Below are 22,927 nucleotides of genomic sequence, written 5' to 3' on the forward strand. Positions count from 1 at the left end.
TGTTGCAAAAACGACTAAGGACAAATATTTCCATAACATAGGAAACCTTGGCCCACCCCTTGTTTTCCATTATATAAGTGCAGCATGGAATGACCTTTGGATGTTCTACCAATCTGAGAGGGTCAAAATCAATTGTGTTGCTAGCAAATCTTGAAATCCTGGATTTAGTTAAAAATTTCTCACCTAATTGATTGTTATAATTGTAAATTCCATGCTGTTATAAAGATAATGAAAGCGCTCATTTCCATTATCTCATTTTCCCAATAAGAAATGACACTACAAATATTATTATTAAAAGTACACTGCTTAGATCAGGGTTGTTGAGCATGAAGGGGAAGAACGGCAATGCAATTTAGAATGTTGTTTTGTAAGCAATAGCTTTTGGTTTAGCACTGCCGTGTGTTCAGTTACGAGGGTGCCTGGGTAAACCATCATGTTCATACTTAGATTCTCACACAGTTGGTGTTTAAGATTATTTGTGGCGTACATGTATGACAGTAAATGTTGGTAAAAATAAGTTATACCCAACAACAATTGCCATGTGATATGGCATTGCCACTTTCCAACCTATCCCAAGAGCAAGTTCCAAGGCATGAAGGACTTTGGGAGACTCCGCAGGAAGAAAATGGAGAGCTGGGATTCAGCAAAACCAAATAAAACTCATGCATTGCGCAGGCAATAGGAATAGCAGTGGAGGAAACCAAGGGACTGGCATAGAATAACAAAGAAGGTAGGAGAATAGGTCTCAATGGAGATTTGCTTTAATACTCAACTGTCCTACAAAATACGGATTCTCTTGACTCAGTATTCACTTTCAAGTGTGACACCATCATTCTTGTCTCGTACAGCATCTGTATTCCACAGTAATTCACACGGTTTGCTCATATTGTAAAGTACAATTCTGTAATCACGGCCAGTGCTGAATAAAAACTAAATGCTGTAATAATGCATTTAGAATGCATGCACATATTGGAAAAGAAACCTAGTATTTGAATCATTGTGAATATGTATTAGGAAAGTATATAGAACACATCCAGCTTCGAAACATGTACAGGCGTGGCAATAGTGTATACACATTGCAACCGGACACTTTAAAAATGATCAATGCAGCAAAATGAGCAAGGTAAACTATTCCAAATAAATGTCTATACCTAGCTTCAGAGCAGAGGGTGTGACTTCAATTTCTCCCCGAACTGGTTGGAACGCAGAGAACTGTGCAGCCAATTCTGACTCGAACGGGTCTGGGCTGAGTCTTTCTGTGTTGTTGGTTTCATCGTTTCTGTGGTACGCATCATGTTCATCAAACACAGCATTCAGCTGAGAGAAGGGAAAAAATCAGTTTAGAATATTGATTTGTTGAATGACATATATTCAAACAAGATGGTATGAACGTCTTAAGATCAACTGATTTTCACATAACTAATCAGATCTAAAATATTTCCACATTTGATGCAGCAATTTCCAGTAGCGTAGGAGGTAGGTCCTTCTTTACCAAGAGATTCCATGAGAACCATGAGATTCCAGCCAGTGCCAGAACTCATCTGATGGCCCATTTAAATGAATGGGCAAAAGTGCAGTTTGTATTATGGCATAGCACTTTTTAGGAAATCTGACCCTTCAGGGCTACTCCATAAGACACTTGATGCCAGAAGACACCTTTTGTTTGAAGGAGCTATAAGGAGCTATATTTATAAAGAAGTGCCGGTAAAGTGTCTTTTGGAATAGCACGGCTTATTAAAGATTTAGGATCATATTTACTATATATTTACTATAACCTATGAAACAACAGAACTACCCTTCTCCAGAACCAACATGGCTACTAGAAGTTTCAACAGTGTTCCAAAAAAGAGCAAAGATTAACTAGAAGTTTAAGATTAGGGTTCAAGTTACCTGTAGGCAGTAGCGGATACACATTAGGCCCAGGCCGACGAAATCGGGGGTTGCAAAATACAGAGGTCCCGCTCTCTTCCGCACTGATTGGCAGGGGAGAGCATGGGGCCTCTGTAAAGGTCTCTTACCTTCTCCTTCACGCCACGTTCCTCTTCCTGTAGCATCGCGGTATCAAATAACGCAGCGATGTCACATGGCATCGTGTTGTCATGAAAATGCATTGTCATTTGACGCCACGATGCTACAGGAGGAGGGCGACACCGAAGGAGGTGGCGGCAATAAGGTAAGCGCCTGTAGGTGCCAACATTTTTAATCCGCCACTGCCTTTAGGTTTACCATTAGCACACAAAATAACAAAATGAATAAATAAATTCATATCTTTAATGATATTTTACAAAACCAGCCTACAGCATTACAATATAATTGTACTGTTAGTATTTAACCAAATATTAACATTTTATTAATCTGTAATTATATTAAGATTCCGCCACCTCAATCAAATAAACGGATCCATTTACAGACCTGTAACCTCAGTGTAACTGTATGATTACAAGCATAAATCTAAGCAAGGTTAACCTACTCTTTCCTCTTGAGATCGATAAAATGCATATGATTTAAGTATAATCATAGATCGCTTATGTCTATCAAGATGCATCACTCAAAGAACAATGGAGTAAACAGAAGTATAAAATCCAGCAGTAAGTGATTTTATAGTGTTTATGTAAAAAAAACTACAATTATAGTACCACAGTATGATATTATATGATACAGAACAGACAAAAGATGTCACGCAAATAATATTTTTCTACATGTATATGTTCAACATTGTGATCAAACTGACAGTTCAAACAATACAAGATAACCCCCAAAAAACCACCTTATTAAAGATGCAGTTCCATCGCCATGAAAAAGTCTAGGCTCATGCATCTCTGAAGGGAAAAGAAAGATGCTATCTCAGTTCATTGTTACATTTATTTATCTACTTGGGTTTTTTTTAGGAGCGATAGTTTGCAAAGATTTCTAGTTGTTATCACTGAATAAGTCAAATGTACTTTCCAGAATTAAAGCTGAAAAACCTAAAGCTCGTGCCACCAACGTGTGTAGCAGTTCTTCGACCCGAGATCACAGTGCAACTGTAACCTAAGTAACAATGGATTATTCAATCATTGACACAGATGCAGCTATTAAAAGACTGTGACTCCGTGACAATAGCATAAACTGTCTAATTTAAACAAAGTAAAGAAGCAAAATAGGTGAAGAGTGCCACGGACTTGCTAAACTTTTTTAAAGCCTTTTACTGCCAGAGTGGCTGCAAATGCATTACACAGCTAAAGCATTAGCAATGTTCTGGTTCTGTTCCACTAGTGAACTTTACCGGCATGTGTATGTTTATAAAATACTACATTAATACAAAAGTGAGAACCATCTAATTCTAAGAAATAAAAAAGGTAAATAAAAGCATTAAAAAAAAATTGTTATTTATTTTTCACAGAATTTGGAACCTGCAACATTTTTTGTTGCAGAGACCCCCAGGTTCCCGAGACACTTATTGGTAAAGGTACTGGTGTTTTAATCTACCACAGAGGAAACAAAATGGCGGTTTCAATCTCCCATGTCACAGGAGCCACAGAAAACATGAAATGATGAAGGCCATTGAATGGACAGTTACTGGCGCCTATTTAAAACCCAGCGCGAAACCAGGAAATAATGTCAATACCTCTACTGGTAAAAGCATAGTGTCAACCCCAGTTTGTATGGGATATCACCCATGGTGTAATGAGAAGCGGAGTTTAAGGGCTCAATTCTGGTTTGCCATAGCAGCTAACTTTTGGTCTGGGGGCTCCCTCTATTGCCACAAAATTTTTGTAACTTAATTAGCCTTCTTTTAAGTTTAACCAAAAGTTGCCAAACGTTTGAAAGGCTGAACCAAAGCAGCTTCGTACGAGCGAGCAATATCTTGCGGAGATAGAGGGCTGCTCTATCAATGTCATCTCTGACACCCTATTTCAAATGTAACATGGCTCTGGTGTTCTTACAAGATATTCTAGACTTGCAGTATATGTGCTTCTCACCAGACCTCTGAAAGTCGGGACTGTCCGAAGGAAATCAGGGCATTTGTTTGCTTCGGCGTGCTTGTAAAACAGGAGATTTTTCTCACATGGCACTGGTCGCCATATTGAGCTGCGATGAGGCAGCATATTACACCCCACAAGATTAAATCCTGTTGGTCTGTATGTCTAAACTCCAGCTCATACTAGAGACTAGTCTGCCTAGGTTAACTTAGGCCGCGCTTATAGTCCCGGAGACTCAGCTTCAAAACAAATGTATTGAATCCGTCGCGTGTGCTTATAGTAGGATTGACGCGACGGAGCGACGGCTTGGTCGCGATCGCTGGAAGTCAATTACATTTGATTTTTCAGCAACTGCAGCGTGACGTCAGCTTCGCCGTAGTAAGGACTATAAGCGCGGCCCAAGGTGGCGCTGTCAATAAGAAACTGAAATGGCAATGCTGCTTATCTGTAGATTTAACATCCTGTAGATTTTGTTAGGGAACACAATATCTTAACTGCTAGAGAAACCTAATTAGCTATGTTACAGAATAGGCGCCAAACATTTATTGTTCAACTGAACAGCTCACCAGTTGTAATTAAAATGAGTTTTACTGCTAATGGATCATGTAAAATAAAGCACTCAATGGACAAGAATACTCAATCATAAAACTATTTATTGCATGCTCCATGGATTTATATATTTTGTTTAGCCCACAAACACTTTAAAAATATATTTTATGTCCTGTCATATTCATTTAAAAGAATGAAATGACTTTGGCTATAATTAATTTGTAGAAGTGCCTATAAGTTATAACTGCGTATTGTGGTGGCATCCAAATGCAGAATATTTAATACTGCGGAATGGTGCTGCTGCTTTGCTTTTATCTCCGTGTACTCCTAATGTACCCTGTCGGGTAAAATATTTATAAAAGAATAACTCCATCACTCGATAAAGAAATACTTACACACAATGCAAAATCACAATGGGTATCCATAGCCTCCTCTACAATAAGTATGCATTTTTATTTATAAGACCGCCCTTTACAAAGTAGGCATTAGAAAACATACAAACACATGATAGGACAAAGACGCTCTGTCATGGAGAGCTTACACCAGGAGTGGCCACCTCCAGTCCTCAAGGCCACCAACAGGTCAGCTTTTAAGGATATCCCTGCTTTAGCACAGGTGGCTCAATCAGTGGCGTCGTCAAAATGACCCCTGGCTTAGGCTTGTAATATAGTACGCGCTGGCGGCTTTGCGTGTGAACGTGAAACGCTATTTTAGTGTCTAAAGGGCAAGCTGTGATGCGCGCAGCTAGGAGGCGTGGCTATGTCAGCTTAGGCCGCACTCTGATTGGCTCACAGCGTCACGTGGCGCGGCAACAGCGCGAAAATACAACATTTCTTGTATTTCCTGAGATCTGCCACGCCAACACTCACAGCCGTGCACGTCTCAACTATAGCAACGTCAGGCTCACACAGGCAATTATCATTGACGCGAGCGCGCACGGTAGCACATGCACTATATTACAGTCCTTCCACTATATATCTAGTAGAGACAGTAGGGGAAAGTATAAGTGCAGTTAATGGCAGTGCCAGACCACGACAGTTGATAATAACTTAACAAGGCATTTAAAATGTGGCACTTGAGAATGAGTACAGCCTTTATATTGCGATTATTTGTTGGGGAGGAACACTGGGATTGTAGATAAGTGAATGCACATTACATGTAACTGTAATAAAATAAATTATACGTATTCCCCCAAATACTTATCTCACTGCCTCAAAGTGGTGGAAAGGTGGCAACCGGTGTTCAATAAAATGTATAGTCTCACTTGTGTTGGTAGGTTCAACCATACTATGAAAGCTTGAACAATATACCAGGCTAAAGTGGGAAGGTACTTGCCAACATGCAAATGAGGCTTGACAGCATCAGGTAGAAGACATGAAAGCAGAGGGGGCCAAGAATTCCCGGAGGTTAAACAAAACGCCGTCATTCAAACTTCATCTGCCTACTGTATCTACAACTGTGGGACTCTCTCCAGTGAAGGAGCACTGCAAGAACTGGAAGGCGAACTTGAAAAGATTAAATGGGATATTGTATGGCCTTAGTGAAGTAAGAAAAAAGAAGCAGGCCTCATTGATCTCAAAAACAGACACCTATTATATTACAAGAGATAAAGAAAATGGAAGAATCAGTGGAGTAGGCTTTATTGTTAACCACAGATGGAGAAACAACATAGTAGAGTATGAAAGCTCATCGGAAAGAGCAGCCAGAATCGTCAATTGACAAAGAGTCTTCAAATAATACAAGTGTCTGCTCCAACATCAAGTCACACAGACAATGAAGTGGAAGACTTTTCCATGATAGCAACCAACTTACCAACAAAGGAAATGGTCACCTTAAGACCATTATCAGAGATTTCAATGCAAAGATTGGTGCCCACCAAAAAGACAAAGCATCAGTTGGCAAGTACAGACGAGACCACGACTATTCTAAAGCTTGCCTTAAACTAGCCCGGTTACATTCTGCCAACTGATGCTTGCACCAAATTGATAAATGTGCCCTGGTAAAGCTTGTATTGTACATGCATTACAAGGATAAACTAAACTAAACAATGTAACATACAAACTATTTCCTCAATGCACTGAACATGTCTAGGGTACGATATTTTGCATTGCTCAGTTGATACATATGACATTTATATACATTATAAGATGGCTATTCTTTTTGTTGAATATATGGCATGTGAAGTAATGTGGGTTTTAACAGTCTCTCAAGCTCACTTCCAAATGTTCAAACAAAACAGAATATTGGTTACATTCTCATTAGTTTTTGATCAATAGGAAGTACGTGGCTTCCACCATGTTTTTTGGTTTCCAGTCGATTATTAATACATATAAAGTTTATTTTCTTTGCAAGTCTCTGAAACCTAGCATTTTTTTAAAATCACTAATGCACTTAATCTATAAAGTCCTATTGACGTTAATCCAGCACCATCGCACAGAAAGCCTTATTGACTTCAACTTGGCTTTCTGTGCTATATCACACTTTATAGAATAAGGACCTCATTGGGACCAGCTGTGTGGCTGTACCAATCTCCACCCTATATAAACATTCCTCCCCCCCAAAGCCTTAGTAGAAACAACTGTCAGACTGGGCCATATTACAACCGGAGATACACTCCACCCTACAATGAGCAGCTACTTTACCTTCTTGTTTCAACATTGTCCCTCATTCCCTCTAGATTGTGAGATCTCACGTGCAGGGCCCTCATTATCTCTCTGTATCTGTTTGTCCATGTCTGTCCCCACTTGTATGTAACAGTTTTGTTGTAATTTACTTAACTCTGTACCCCATAGTACCGCGCTGCTGAATATGGTGGCGCTTTAAAAATAAACGCTAAGAAGAAGAAAAGTAAACACTAGAGGCAATAAGTTCATTCTAAAGGGGGCGAAAAGGCTTACAAACCTTTAAAGCATTTCATTGCATGGCAATATTCTAGACAGGTCGAACAAGGTGCTGTCAAGAAAAGTCTCCGTACCAATTACTTGCTAAAGAATGTAATTTGACAAACAAAATACAAATGTAAATAGGCACGCTGCATAGTCATTAATCCCAGGCAGAGAATATTTCATGCTTGCAAAAAGCGGTCTAAATGATAGTCTGAAACTTCCCCACACTTGGCTTTGTTCCCAAGCACGCATTTTGCCAGTACTCAACCAATTTTTAATACTAGGTTATTTATTATTTCATTGAAGCACTCTCTTCATTTTAGTCAGGGGTGATTATTTATACTTCTTTTTGCATGGACTGCTAAGAGAGAGAGAGAGAGACTGTCAAACTGTACATGGTTAGGCTGCCAATGCCCTATTGCTACAGTACATACAACATAATAACCTGGTAGTCGTAGCACAGTCCCGACTTATTACGTATTTCGGAATAGGAACTGGAACGTTACACTGAACAGACCTCACAGGCATGTGTTGACGCCAAATGCCCTAAGTATTAAGAGTCAAGAAGACTTACCTTGATAATTCAAATAATTACTTCTCTCGGTTTCATTCAGATAGGGTTAAGAATAAAGAAAAAAGTACCCCTACCAGGGATAAGTCTTATACACATGAATATATAAACCCAAATGGTTGCAGGCACCTGAACAAAATCTTGTTGAAGTCTTAATTACTGTAATTTATAAACATGCCATTATGCTGGTCTAAAAAGTCCCCAAATGTTACTAAATTGTGTTATTTAAGACTGATCTTAACAAAACTGTAAGAATTTTTCTAACAAATGTTTCAATACTTTTTTCACCTTAACGTCTCTTAACCCTTTGCTTTCAAAACCTTACCAGTTTCTGCTTGGTATTAGACACCTGTGGAGTTTGTGAAAGCCGTGTACACTATAATTTAATCTATGAAGAACCAGTGGTGTAGCTAGACATGCGTGGGCCCCCAGGCAAACATTTTTTCAGGGCCCCATTATAAGTGAACGTATTCCGTAGATTCAAAATTAAATATAGCGCACACATATAAATATAGATTAAATATAACATATAGATTACTCATGTACTAAGCATTTATTTTTAAGTCAGAAGTTCCGTTTCTGCACTTTTTTCGCTCAGCAAACACGTCAATGATGTGATCCATTAGGCCAGAGAGCGCGACAAATGTATATGGGGAGGACATTTTTGCCGCCAAAAATGTTGCTGACTGGGCCTAACGACCCTAATGGGAAATCCGCCACTGGGTAAAGTTGAAGGTGGGAACCTCTCTGCACCCATCCACAATGAAAATCAGTCCTCAAATACTATTGGCTTTTTTTCTCCAACGTTGTGTAAAATTCACCATACACTTTAAATAAATCAGCATAGTAATATAAGATAATACTGACTGCAATTTTTTTCTCCCTCTCCCCCATTCCCTCTCTCGACATCCCTCCTCTTCATCATCCCTCCTTTTCATCATCATAACCCCTCCTCCTCCACCCCCCCTCATCAGCAGCAGCTCTCACCACATCATCATCTCTCCCCCTAATCATTATCACCATCATCAGCTCTCCCCTTCATCAATAGCAGCTCTCCCCGTCACCATCTTTCTTCCCATCAGCAGCTCTCTCCCCATCACCATCACCTCTCCCCATCACCATCACCTCTCCCCATCACCATCAGCTCTCCCCATCACCATCAGCTCTCCCCATCACCATCAGCTCTCCCCATCACCATCAGCTCTCCCCATCACCATCAGCTCTCCCCATCACCATCAGCTCTCCCCATCACCATCAGCTCTCCCCATCACCATCAGCTCTCCCCATCACCATCAGCTCTCCCCATCATCATCAGCTCTCCCCATCATCATCAGCTCTCCCCATCATCATCAGCTGTCTTCCTCCTCCTCCTCCATGCCTACCTGTGGGTGGTAATAGAGACAGGCAGGTGGAGATGGTAAGCGTCGGCGAGCCCCCGGCGTTAAACAGAGGATAAGCCGGCAGAGGAATTAGCAGTTGCTATAGAGCAGAGCAGGATGGCTGGTGAGGAGCGTGCTCTAGCAGCATAGAAACCGTAAGAAAGACTTCTGGGTCAGACCGCTGGGGCGCACTCCTTCCCTGCCATCCTGCTTTTACCATCTCCACCCGCCTGTCTTTGGTCACTGTTTTGTCACAGATATTGTATTTGTGATGGTGATATTTTAAATTAAAATTCAAAACACAATGTTAGTGGCAAAAGGCAAAGAAGTTTGACTTAGAAAGCGCGTGCTCGGCACACACCTTTGTATTAGCAATTTGCACTTATATAGTTATACTAGCTGTCTCTGTGTTTGCGTGCGTGTGTGCATGCGTCTATGTGTGTGTGCGTCTCTGTGTGTGTGTGTGTGTGTGTGTGTGTGTCTGTCTCTGGTGCCTGTGTGTGTGTGTGTGCCTGCCTGTGTGTGTCTGCTTGTATGTGTGTGTGTCTGCTTGTGTGTGTGCCTGCTACTGTGTGTGTGTGCCTACTTCTCTGTGTGTGTGTGCGCGCTCCACTGGGTGCCTCTGTCTCCCAAGCATCGAGCCCGGCCGCCACTGCGCATGTGCGCCAGAGTGCAGCCGCCACTGCGCATGTGCGACAAGACCCTGCATAGGTTTTTTACGCATGCGCAACGGCAATGCGCACGGGCGCGAGCAATGGCGTGCGCCTATTAGTATCATGACGCCATTTGCGCTACGTTTTTTTGTTACAACGCAAGGATTTTTCTGCATGAAAACCCTGTACAGTAGGTGCCAGCAAAAAAGTTTCACTTCAAAAATCAAGTCCACAAAATAAGCAAAAAGTGACACATTCAAGAAAAAGGATTTTACCTAAAACGTTGATGGTATCTCAAGGGGTAAATCAAGATAACCTACTGCACTCAAAAGAAAAACCACAAGAATGGTTTATATTTTTAGCACATTGCTGCTGTGCCTCTTTTGAGTGGTGCAGGTTTTCTTCTGTTTTTCTCTCATTTTTATGATGGATCTATGGATCACCAAGTAACCTGTACCAGCACCTGTTCATAGACAATGGCTAATCTTAATTGTTATTGAGTGCCCACCACTATCCAATTTTTGGGGTATCTCAAGGGGTGTCGGCCCTTTATGATTTTGGTTACTTTATTGTTTATCTTTTTTTGGCTGGGGTATTTTTTTCACCGAGACTATAAATTGCTAATACTTTTATTTTAAATATCTGCCGATTACAAATGTATCAGCATCAGCTGTAATTGGGGCATCATCCGTCATTTTACACTGGCACTGGCAGTCTTCTGAGAATACATAGCCACAAAACGAGCACGTTTGCAGTGAGGCAGAGAATCCCTTTATACTGTATGATCGATTGGGTGGCTTGATTTTATGAACGTGTCAGCGCTGAGAAGAAAGCATGAACAGTCCATAAAAGAGGAGAACTAGCAAGATAGCACTATAAATTTTCTAGGACCCTGTGAAGACAAAACAAAATCTGGAGAGGAAACCATCAATCGCCTTCTCAACATACACTTTGAGTGACCCTTCTCCAAGCATTAGGCACTAAAGCCTTGTATTTTTGCTTCTCTGACCCATACCATAATATAGCTCACAAGGGCCCAGAAAGCAACAGAGTCCCCTGAAAAGGCTTAATAACTATTGCATGTGTGCATTTGTTAAAGCAATAAATAGAAATGAAAAACAAGTTGGATTCCTTTGACTTGAAGAGACTTGAAATTAAAGTAAAAAAAATGTTAATGGCTCTGGGATTGGGTCTGCCTTTCCTCTCAAAGCTGATTTAAAAACAAAAAAAAAGAAACAACAAAAGGCTCACCTGCGCTCATCCCTTGTCCTCCCCCCACCCTCCCCAGGAAGACTTTTCATGTTTTGTAGTTGGCTAAAAACCAAAACTATGAACATGGCCACCGTTGTCACCAGTAGAAAACTGTGATGTCATCTCCCGATCTATTGGCCCCGGGTGCGAACTCTGACCCTGCAATTATGTTGTGCCTGCAGGGCACATATTTTTGCTGGCTGCCAGACTGCGGGGACCGGGGTGTCCACTGGGGACAACCGCGCAGCTCTTGGGGACCCTCCAGTTCTAGTAAGCTTTTGAAAAACAAATACATTTCTTTCTTTTTTCTTTGAAACTTATATATTTATTATTTTTCACACATAGATGGGGAGGGGAAGGATACAAAAATAAAAATAAGGGGGGGGGGACAACCATTTTGTTTCAATATCTTACAAATAACAACAGTCACATTACATATCATACAACATTTGGTAAACACCCTATTTTACATTCAGCACACCCATATATCCTCTCTCTCCGGGAGCGCTCCCCTATCCAGCATCCCAAGGCTCCCAGACCCCATCGTATTTCCTAGTGGTTCAAAAATTAGGTGAGTTTCTCCATTAATTGAACATCGTTGACCCTTCCAATAACCTCTCATCTGGAGGGCGGCAGTGTCTTTTTCCACGCCATGGCTACAGTGCATCCAGCTGCTGTTAAAATAAGTACAGCCCCTCCAGCATCTATCCGAAGTCACCGGACTTCCATTGCAGCTAGGGATTCTGGGAAGTGACATGCAAATGAGCACACAGTGCCACCTTTTGCTTCAAATCCTTGTTAACATGGACCCCCAGTACTTGGCAAGATGTCTCAACAATGTGTGCTGGCTACTAGTGATGGGTCCTGTCCTAGACATGATTTTCTGGACAACTAAGAAATATCATATTCATAGGCAAATCAAGTATATTTACTATCCAGTCATTTCTAAAATCTGGTGCTGGTGTTTGGTCTCTTACAACCATTAATGTATGTCACTTAGACTCTAAACTCTTTGGGCAGATCTTTTTCCTATGTTACTTTTAAGTCTCATGCGCTTATTCCCATTATGTGTTATATTATTATGTAACATGTATCACTGCTGTGAAGCGCTATGTACTGTAGTGACGATGAGTATTCTAAAACAAATCTGGGGCAATCACCAGCAAGACCCAGGTACATGCTGGGTACATCCTGGGTAAATGCTGCAACATTTCAGTTACATTTCTGCAGACAGACTAATGGCCCATCGGATTAACAACGGGGGTCCCTGGCAGTCCCATTCAGTTTCAAACTGAATGGGACTGCCAGGGACCCCTGCTGTCTTAATCCAATGGGCCATTAGTCTGTCTGCAGAAATGTAACTGAAATGTTGCAGCATTTACCCAGCATTTACCCAGGATGTACCCAGCATGTACCTGGGTCTTGTTGGTGATAGCCCCAGATTTTCCAAGGCACGTTTAAAGCAACTTTTAGAATACTCGTCGGCGCACCTGTACATAAATTGCGCTAAATAAATACATACATACATACTATGTCCCCTGTATATTATGGATTATTGCTTATTCTAGAACCATGGCAATAAACTAGTATTAAATTGCCCACCCTAGTTCGTGTCCAATGCAATCTTTAACCATGTATGCTCCGAGACACGATTGGGTTAATGTCAGTCTTACAGACACTAGTGATTTAAAAGCAGCATATAGAGATGTTCGGAATATCTGGAAACCAAAGATTATTCTCCAGCAATGCACTTCCCATAGGGAATCATCAATAAAGCTAGAAGTCCTGAAATACTGCAGACTTAAAACAAAGACAATCGGCCCCTAGGGACCACACAAATCAATCAACTGCTGCAGACGGGCGAGGATAATCTTGACCACAGTAACTGGAATGAATCACTGCATTAAAAAAATATATAATAATAAAATAAGAGTCCTTAAACAAACCATCAAACTCGGCAGTGTGACATCTGAATGCAGCACTGGAACTGCACAAACAATGAATAGAAAAACGATGTTTTCCAAGAGTAGCTCTTAAGGGATAACAGTTACAGTCTGGTTGAAGATGAACTTCTCAGGACCCACTTCACTGCCAGCACCGCACTGCACAGAAGTGGTTAAACACAATCATCTTTTTCTGCTATTGTGCCACTTGTCCAATAAAAAGACAAGAGAATAGGGGAGCACAAGGTGAACAATAATGTATTATAGGCTCCTAGATGGAGTTCAACACAGAATGTACCAGGTGAATTATGACATAAAAAGTGAGGTGGTGTGTATACTTAGCTTGTTGCTCAAGGGGTTCAATGCCCCAGTCAAAGCACCAGCGCTAGTATCCAGAGGGTCATTTAAACCCTTGAGCACCAAGCCAAGTACAGAGTATCTCACATTACACTAAAACTTGGTTGTATTTGTATACATCTAAACCGTGGGGAGGATTGCCCATCATACACTGAGAGGGATCCATGCCTTGACGCACTCCACAAAGAAGGGAAAGCAACCTTTTGGTACATCTGCGCACACACAGGGCCGTGTGAGTGATATTCATATATATTTATATCTATATCACTTCCCTATCTGCCCTCTGGATACCAGTGCTGGTGCTTTGACTGGGGCATTGAACCCCTTTGAGCAACAAGCTGTAAGGAATCGGGGAGCACGTCCCCCGCAGCGTGCTCCACCCTTACCTGCTGCTTCACAGCCTCCCGCACACCTTACAGATCGTGCGCACCCACAGAGGGTTTTAAAGATCCCTACGGAGCTTGGCTCTATTCCCCGCTTGCGACACGTAATGCGCGTGCACTGCTCCCCAGCTGCATGTCAACACATTATCTCGCTCACCTGTCTCCTGCACCTCACAGCCTAGCCCTGCCTCCGCAGAGGCCACTCCTCCGCTCCACACCCCTGTCTCATTGGACTCACACACATATATGCTCAGCTCTCACTGCTTCTTTGGCGGAGCATAGTTCATTGTAGCCTTGCATTTCCCACAACCCTGTTCCTACTGTTTTGCCTTGCCTGTCTCTGTGTTTGATCTCCTGTGTACCGACCCAGCTAGACTTTGGACCCTTCTCTGGATATCGGCCCCGGCTTGCCTCTGACCTTCCGTATCTCTCCATCCCTGACCACAGCACACTAACAACAACTATCCTACTCGCTCCAACCCCTTGACCACGGCACCCGGCTACCGTACTACTCTCCTGGCTCCTACCTCTGACCTCGGCAAGTATCAAGACCATTCTACTCTCTCCAACCCTGACCCGGCTAACCTTGACTATCCACTCTCCAGACGTGTATCTGTAGCTGTCGGTGGGGTGTTCTATACTCTCCCACCTCAGTACTGGGATCCCACCTTGTTCGTGGTGAGCGCAAGCGTTACACAAGCCAAGTACACACCACCTCACTTTTTATGTCATAATTCACCTGGCACATTCTGTGTTGAACTCTATCTAGGAACCTATGATACATTATTGTTCACCGTATGCTCCCTTATTCTCTTGTGTTTTTGTTCATGCTAAGAATCCTGGATAGATCCTGATAGGGTTGAGCCTCAGGAGGAGACTCTGAGCATAGGGGTATTTGTAAAGCCCCCTTAAGAAGGCAGTGTCTCTTTGTTGTTATTATTTGACTGTATCCCACATTTGCAAGAGAGCGCCCAGGTATTCTCTGTATTTTGCAACTTGTCCAATGTATGATTTTCTTTTCTATAAAGTCATTTTGAAAATAAAAAGTTGCTATATTAAGCCCAAAAAAAGCATGAATATTTTGTCAGTGAGATTTCTGCAGTAAGGTTGTTGTCCTGTCAAAACGCACAATTAGCCAACATTACCTACGTTATAAAAATAAACCGTAAACATGGAACATTACGTATTATGTGGCTGAGAGCTGCAGACCTGTCAGACATTCAAATGTACCCAAAGTGGTATTTTTATTAGCGGTTTAATGTGTATAGCCATGGTTGGTCCGGCTATCTTTCTGCCCTCCTGTCACGTAAGTTTTGACAGCTACAGACAGCGACAGGCTATCCTGTGGGTTTACCCCCCATCCCCCCCTCACGCTGTCTTCCTGAGTGGCAGGAGAGGTGGAGACACTGGGTCTGTGTTGCAGCCAATCATGGTGCAGACCCTTTGCCCTCCCCTTTTGCATTAGGGAGGATGCCTTCCAAATTAGAGAGTCAGTGGGGAGAGGAGCTCAGCCCCTCCTGGGGCTGAGTGAACCAATATCTGTGCAGAGCACATGTCCTCAGCATTATCTGCTGGCCAGCACCATCCAAGGCCTGAAACCCATTCTCCACTATATGCAAACGCTGTTATACCATCTGCAGTGGCTGCATCAAATAAAGACCCCTTTTACATACTTCTGGCTAAGTCGCAGTCTATTGGACAGAAGTATAGGAGAAAAGAACTGCCATGGTAGGGACTGCCTGCAGCTCTGCTGTAGGCTACAGTAACTGGAGGTGTTGTCACCAAAGGAAAAGAACCTGAGGATCACCTAAACCCTGTCCTGTTCCCCACAACATCGTGGACGCTCATCTCTCCTGGTAACCAGCACCACACGTACCTGTTGCTTAGGCAAAATCTCCCAGAGAAGGGGGGATGGGGGGAAGCACTGCTACATGTGCAACAATTAAATCATTTTTCTAAGTTGGATCACAACATAACAGCACAATTCGTCCAATCAGTTTTTATTAATAAATAAGCATTACAGTTTTAGATATGAAACTCTGAAGATCAGAAGACCTTTGGCACTGAAAATTGTGTGGGAGAAAAAAAAACCAGTTCTAACAATATGTTTGATTGCAGTGGGACGCAAATAATCAAATATTTTATTCTGCTCAACTTTCCCTGCTTGTCACATTATGGGAAATAACTTGGAGGTGCTTCAATCAAAATGTAGTGTGGTCTTTTTAAATTTACAGCTAACATATAGATGGGAGGTCTGCAATTTATCCTCACGGAGTGCCACAATCTCGGACTAAGAAATCTACTGCACTAGGTAGTTTATTATTTTAGGTACCTGTATATAAATCAACTGAACAAAGTGTGATAATAAAACAACAATTTATTTCATCAGTATTACAAAAATGATCAAAATGGGCATTTGTCCGTTTCGGACAATCCAAACGTATGTATATATGTGTGTGTGTGTGTGATATATATATATATATATATATATATATCACACATATAAATAATTGGGGTGTCCTTCCTCCAGCAGTGAATTGACAAGGGCTGAAGATGATGAATGAAATATTATATATATATATATATATATATATATATATATATATATATATATATATATATATACATATACATATACATATATATATATACACATATATATATATACACACACCCTCTTCTGCCTTACAACACATCAAAATGTTCTTCACTGTAAATGCAACATTACATGAATTCCTTTTACATGCAAGTTGTATAAAAGCTTTATCCGTCTTTACAACACCCCCTAAGAGCCCAGTGTGATACTTCCGTGAGATTCTCCCCCCACTGGATGGCAGGTTTCCCAAAACCACACTTCATTGAGTATACCTTCCACGTTCCCATTTGCAGTTAATCCAGCCGTTCTCCATTTCTCATCTTTAATTTAAAACTCTTTTTAGATCTGACATGGTGCCACCAGTTAGAAACCACTGTATATTGATTGTATATACTACTAGACCGCACTCTACAACGAAAATATACTCAAGAGTGCACAGGGTGCACGGAACAAAGTGGGCCCAAACAACCCCACTATAACGCATAGAAACCCAAAGGAAGCTCCAGCACACACTGATCAATAGAACAAACGTAGAACGTCTCGGATTAAGCCACAAATTTAATAGCATAAATAGAACATACTGTATTGTCACAAAAAGGAATTGCTAAATTGCTGTAATTGCAGAGTCTACAGCTCTAAAAGCCACCGAAGCAGGGGGAATACAATGGGAAGGGAAGTGTGGGAGACAGAAGGGGGTGGGGAAAAAAACAAAAACATATAAAGACAAGGGGGTAGGGCAGGCCTGCACAACATGCGGCCCCCGGCACTCACTGTGCGGCCCGCGGCGGCTTTTCCCCCCTCCTCCTCCCGAGTCCGTTCTCCCTCCCCCGAGTCCGCTCTCCCCCCGCGAGCCGAGCCCCCACTCCCTCCCCCCGCGAGCCGAGCCCGCTCTCCCCCTCCTCCCCCCCAGCCCGCTCTCAAGACTGCACGCTCTTGCAGTGCGGCACTTCCGGTGCCCACTGCTTGCGAGCGCGCGCAGTCCCGCCGTGATCTGAGGTGAGGGGAGGTCCAGGGGCTGATGTGAGGTGAGAAGGTGCAGGGGGTAATGTGAGGTGCAGGGGGATATGTGCGGGGGTGGTGATGTGCAGGGGGGGAATATGTGCAGGGGGGTGAGGTGAGATGCATTGAGGTGAGGTGCAGGGGGGTGAGGTGCAGGGGGGTGAGATGCAGGGGGGTGAGATGCAGGGGGGTGAGATGCAGGGGTGTGAGGTGCAGGGGAGTGAGGTGCAGGGGGATGAGGTGCAGGGGGGTGAGGTGCAGGGGAGTGAGGTGCAGGGGAGTGAGGTGAGGTGCAGGGGGGTGAGGTGTAGGGGGTGAGGTGCAGGGGGTGAGGTGCAGGGGGTGAGGTGCAGGGGGTGAGGTGCAGGGGGGTGATGTGAGGTGCAGGGGGGTGAGGTGCAGGGGGTGAGGTGCAGGGGGTGAGGTGCAGGGGGGTGAGGTGAAGTGCAGGGGGGTGAGGTGAGGTGCAGGGGGGTGAGGTGCTGGCGGGTGAGGTGAAGGTGGGGTATGTGAAGGGGGGGTGATGTGAAGGAGGGGGTGATGTGAAGGGGGGGTGATGTGAAGGGGGGGTGATGTGAAGGGGGGGTGATGTGAAGGGGGGGTGATGTGAAGGGGGGGTGATGTGCGGGGGAGGTGATGTGCGGGGGAGGTGATGTGCAGGGGAGGTGATGAGCAGGGGAGGTGATGTGCAGGGGAGTGATTGGAGGTGCGGGGAGTCATTGGAGGTGCGGGGGGGTCATTGGAGGTGCGGGGGGGTCATTGGAGGTGCAGGGGGGGTCATTGGAGGTGCAGGGGGGGTCATTGGAGGTGCAGGGGGTCATTGGAGGTACAGGGGGGTCATTGGAGGTGCAGGGGGGGTCATTGGAGGTGCAGGGGGGTCATTGGAGGTGCAAGGAGGGAGAGTGATGTGAGGTGCAGGGGGGGAGAAGGATGTGAGGTGCAGAGGGGTGGGATGTGTGTGGTGTGCAGGGGGGTATTGTGTGTTTGATGTGGAGGGGGAGTATTATGTGTGTGGGTGAGGTGGAGAGATAGGGGTATGAGAGATAGATGGGGAGTATCGCAAAGGTTGATAGTGAGGGGTTCTGGGGGAGATATGAAGATGATGATGAGGGGTGCTGGGGGAGATATATGAGGATGATGATAATGAGAGGTGCTGGAGGAGAGATGATGATAATGAGAGGTCCTGGAGGAGAGATGATGATGATAATGATGATGATTTTACCCGTGCGGCCCAAATTTTTTTTTCTTGGAGCAGTTCGGCCCTTCTCGCTTTACGAGTTGTGCAGGCCTGGGGTAGGGTAAGAGGGGCAACGTTTCAGGGAAAAAACCCTTTCCTCAGGCCAGTTCCCTTGGGTCCAATGGAACCTCAAGGTACTTCCCTTAACCCTTAACCCCCCTAAGAGAGACACAATCTCAAATACAGAATAATCGCAGAATCATATAATCTAGCAGTGAACAGTCCAATGTGGCATAGGAGAAGGTATATGAGAAACTCAAACCGTCCTTTTTCTCACTGTTCAGAAGCTACTGGCATCTCTTCATTTCTTTCACTGCAGTCATGGCTCCCAAAACCATACTTCATTGAGTATACCTTCCACGTTTCCATTTGCATTTAATCCAGCCGTTCTCCATTTCTCATCTTTAATTTAAAACTCTTTTTAGATCTGACATGGTGCCACCAATTAGAAACCACTGTATATTGATTGTTGAATTGCACGCTCTCTGCACACATGTATTTCTGCTACTCTATGTAATGCCTCTTCATTCGGTTCATTTGTGTGTGGCTAAGGGAGTAATTTTTCCCAAGGACCATGAGCAGAGTGAGCACACGGTACCCTGAATCATTAATTCTACTGCTGAAAACGCTCGCATTTGCAAAATTATTCCGAGAGCCCTACTAACAAAAATCTCAAACAACACATTCCTTAACATCACAGATATCAGGTTAGAGATGAAGACGGCTGAAGGGCTCTCAGTGCCTGAAGAGATGTGAAATTCTTCAAGCCAACCAAGTCTTCAACTAATCGAGTGCTCTATGAAACACTCCATGTTAACTTTCAATTAGTGAAAGAATTGTAGCGTGTTTTTTTTTTCTTTTCATTTAACAAAAAAAATAATGTACCCATACTGGCCAACTCTCAATATTTAGTATAGGTGGGAGACTCCATTATAGTTATAAGCTCAGAAATGTTTTGTTTGTTTTGCTTTCTCCATGATAAATATACGCTAAGCCCAATGCACGTCACTAGAAGATAGAGCTCCGGCATTTTTACATGTTGGTCAATATAAAGGTTACTACAGATGCACCGGCCATAATTTTACCACATCACGCGGTGTACTGTAGTGCCGACGAGTATTCTAAAACAAACCTGGGGAAATCTCCAACAAGACCCAGGTACATGCTGGGTACATGCTGCAACATTTCAGTTACATTACTGCAGACAGACTAATGGCCCATCCGATTAACAGCAGGGGTCCCTGGCAGTCCCATTCAAACTGAATGGGACTGCCAGGGACCCCTGCTGTGTTGATCCAATGGGCCATTACTCTCTGCAGAAATGTCACTGAAATGTTTGCAGCATGTACCCAGCATGTACCTGGTGATAGCCCCAGATTTTCCAAGGCAAGTTTTAGAATACTCGTCGGCGCACCTGTATACCTCGGAATACCCATGTGATGGCGCGGGATTACTTCCAACCGTACCGCCTTAAGACGCGAGTGCAGGCGAGTGTAGAAAATGAAATTTTAGTGTTCTGGCTTATAAACACCTGAAATTGACACAGTAGCACAGTACTGTACACATTACAATTCATTAGTTTCATTGCATATTATTGCACACAATCCATAAAATTCAAACAAAGCAACCGCGATAAAAGCACGTGCCTGGGGCGATTAGCTGCGTGGAGTACAGCAGCGCACACGAAAACGGCGCCGTGATGCCTTAAAATAACGGCCGCTGCATCTGTACCTTCATACTGAGTTGCTTCCTGCCGTTGCATGGAGCCACACGCTAGTTAAAGCAGCAATACTACATACAACCCCCCCCCCCCTCTACACCCCCCCATTTCCTTCTTTTTTTCTTAATTCTACCTTCTTACCTAAGTTGGCAATCATTTGGTGCTCCTGTTATAAATCTGTCAAAATCCTGATTGAGGGCTTAACATAATGACTGCTTCAGTCAGTGTAACTCAGCAGCTACAATGTATCCTTATATCACTAAAATATTATCTACTGTTACAGTTTACAGCTCAAACTGCTGGGAATATTGGCAATAAATGATCATAAACAGGAAAGTGTTGCAAAAATATTGCACTGCTGGGGAGGTTGGTTAAACCCTGCTATAGAAAACAAAGGATGCTTTAAAACTCATAAAAAATGGCATTAAGAGTTGAATAATATTTTTTTTAAATACAGTACATATTTTAATGCAACACTACAGAACCGATTTAAAAATGTTTAAAAAATTTTTTTAAACCCAACAGATTTCACATGTTTTGCTTCTTTAATGAGCATACAGTAGTTTTAACACGGCGATGTTGTATAACGGGAGTTTGCTTCATAGCAGAAAGACAAACTAGGAGGTGGATTTAGCTAAAAAGACATGTAATACGAATGCAATACATAAAGGATGAACAGTGATGGCATGGTAGTCCGCATGATCATTTTTAACCAAATTACAAGTGAAAGGATCTATAATCCCTCTTGATTTAAGAGCAGCACAGGGAAAATAATATTATATGAAATATGAGCAACTGTGGACCACTACGATATTGTATATTGAGATTAAAAGGCCACTTGTGGAGCAGAACACGGATGGTAATCTGCATTGCAAACAAACAGGTGTAACAAGAGATGTAATGATGATGTGAATGCATCTTACTGAAAGGGGGTTATGGGTTCATCAAGATCCCAATGTGACCAGATATTCACCCGGCGCTCTCGGCAAAGTGTGTAAATAAGTGTAATAATAGCTGTACATAACACACTTAATAGTGCAAAGATAATACTTAAATGGTGCATATAGAGTAAAAATACACTATGTCTAAAACCTTCAAAACAGTCACCGGTATTCTCAGCTCAATCCTCGCTGGACCTTCCTTTGTGGTCCTCCGTAATGGTAGTAGTAGAAGATTCAGGGAGTTGCCCGAGGATTGACGTTATCGCGTGCGGACATCGATCACGTGAGGTTTGGAACGCGGAAGTGCGAGCTTCAGTAATATCGCAGGGAGCCGATGGCGCATCAAAACCCGCACAGAAGCCCCACTACCGACCTACATTACCGGACACCCCTCAACTGTCTTTCGTACAATGCCCTTGCATGTGGCTACTATGCGAGTTGCCATTGCTTATTTTGTGTACCTTTAATACACTGTGACCATCTACACCATCTTGTCTATCTCTTCTTTTAGTGGCTTGAGAGTTCGTGCAGCATTTTTGGGCACTCTACATTCAAGCAAGGGTTTCTTTGAAACGCCAACAGACTCCCTGTGGGACCCATGCCTGATTATTCTCTATAAAATGTGAGTGCACATTCTTCTGGAGTCTTGATAATTGTTCCTGCGTTCAGTTAGAATTGCACTATTTATGTTACCATCGGTTTTCTGCGCTCCCTGATTCATCAAGATCCCATCTGAGCTCTTATATCGTCTCCCTTCAACGTGAAGAGACTCCTATATTTTGGAAAGCTGTTTGTGTGTTCGCTATGCATTTGGACACCTCTTAAGATATCGTAACCACATTTTGTATGGTGGTTCCTAAGATCAGGGAGCAGGTTTCTGTCTATGTCACAAATGACATGATCCTATCGTACTACCCTCAAGCTGCTACTTAATCTTGGTCACTCTGAAAAATCAATTTCCAACGTCAGCAAAAAATACAGGAGCAGCCAAAGTTCTTCAACAGTGTTTGGGACAAGATTACAATGTCTCACAAATACACAGAGGCTCTCGATCGAAACACTCCAGGACCTCAGAAGCAATTAAACTATTATGGGCGGAGTTAATGTTTTAGCAGGGAATTTCGCATTAAGAAACTAAAACATTTAATTACTCGTTTATAAATCTCAGTTTTTTGGGGTTACTTAGAATTCCAGAGCAACGCCGGGTACTTACAGCTAGTATTGTTTATAGGTGGCCATGAAAAAGGGAGTTTCTTATCAATAAAATACACGGGGGCCCCAGAAAATGGGAGTTCTTTCCAGTAAAACACTAATAGAAAACTCTCCCCAGTTATTAGCATTTTCACAACTACCGTATTACAGGGTAGAAAAAAAAAATAAGAAAAAATAGAGGGTGTAATTAAAATAAGGATTAACTGGCATTGTTAATTCACCGGTCTTGTGTACTGCTGCTTCAAATAAATGCATCTGAAACTAAACATACTCATTACATCCGATTAGA

The 22,927-nt window shown here is 42.9% G+C and overlaps 1 protein-coding gene across 3 annotated transcripts in view; it reads right to left on the minus strand.

Annotated features, from left to right (window-relative positions):
• The window catches only part of PARD3B (par-3 family cell polarity regulator beta), a 774,037-nt gene that overhangs the window by 562,970 nt on the left and 188,140 nt on the right, over positions 1 to 22,927 (minus strand). For all 3 annotated transcript variants that reach the window (XM_075608550.1, XM_075608549.1, XM_075608551.1), the window contains exon 3: positions 1,152 to 1,317. In XM_075608550.1, coding sequence (XP_075464665.1) covers positions 1,152 to 1,317 — 166 coding nt within the window. The remainder of the gene's footprint in view (positions 1 to 1,151; positions 1,318 to 22,927) is intronic.

This window comes from Ascaphus truei, chromosome 7, assembly GCF_040206685.1.
Source record: "Ascaphus truei isolate aAscTru1 chromosome 7, aAscTru1.hap1, whole genome shotgun sequence".
Lineage (NCBI taxonomy): Eukaryota > Metazoa > Chordata > Amphibia > Anura > Ascaphidae > Ascaphus > Ascaphus truei.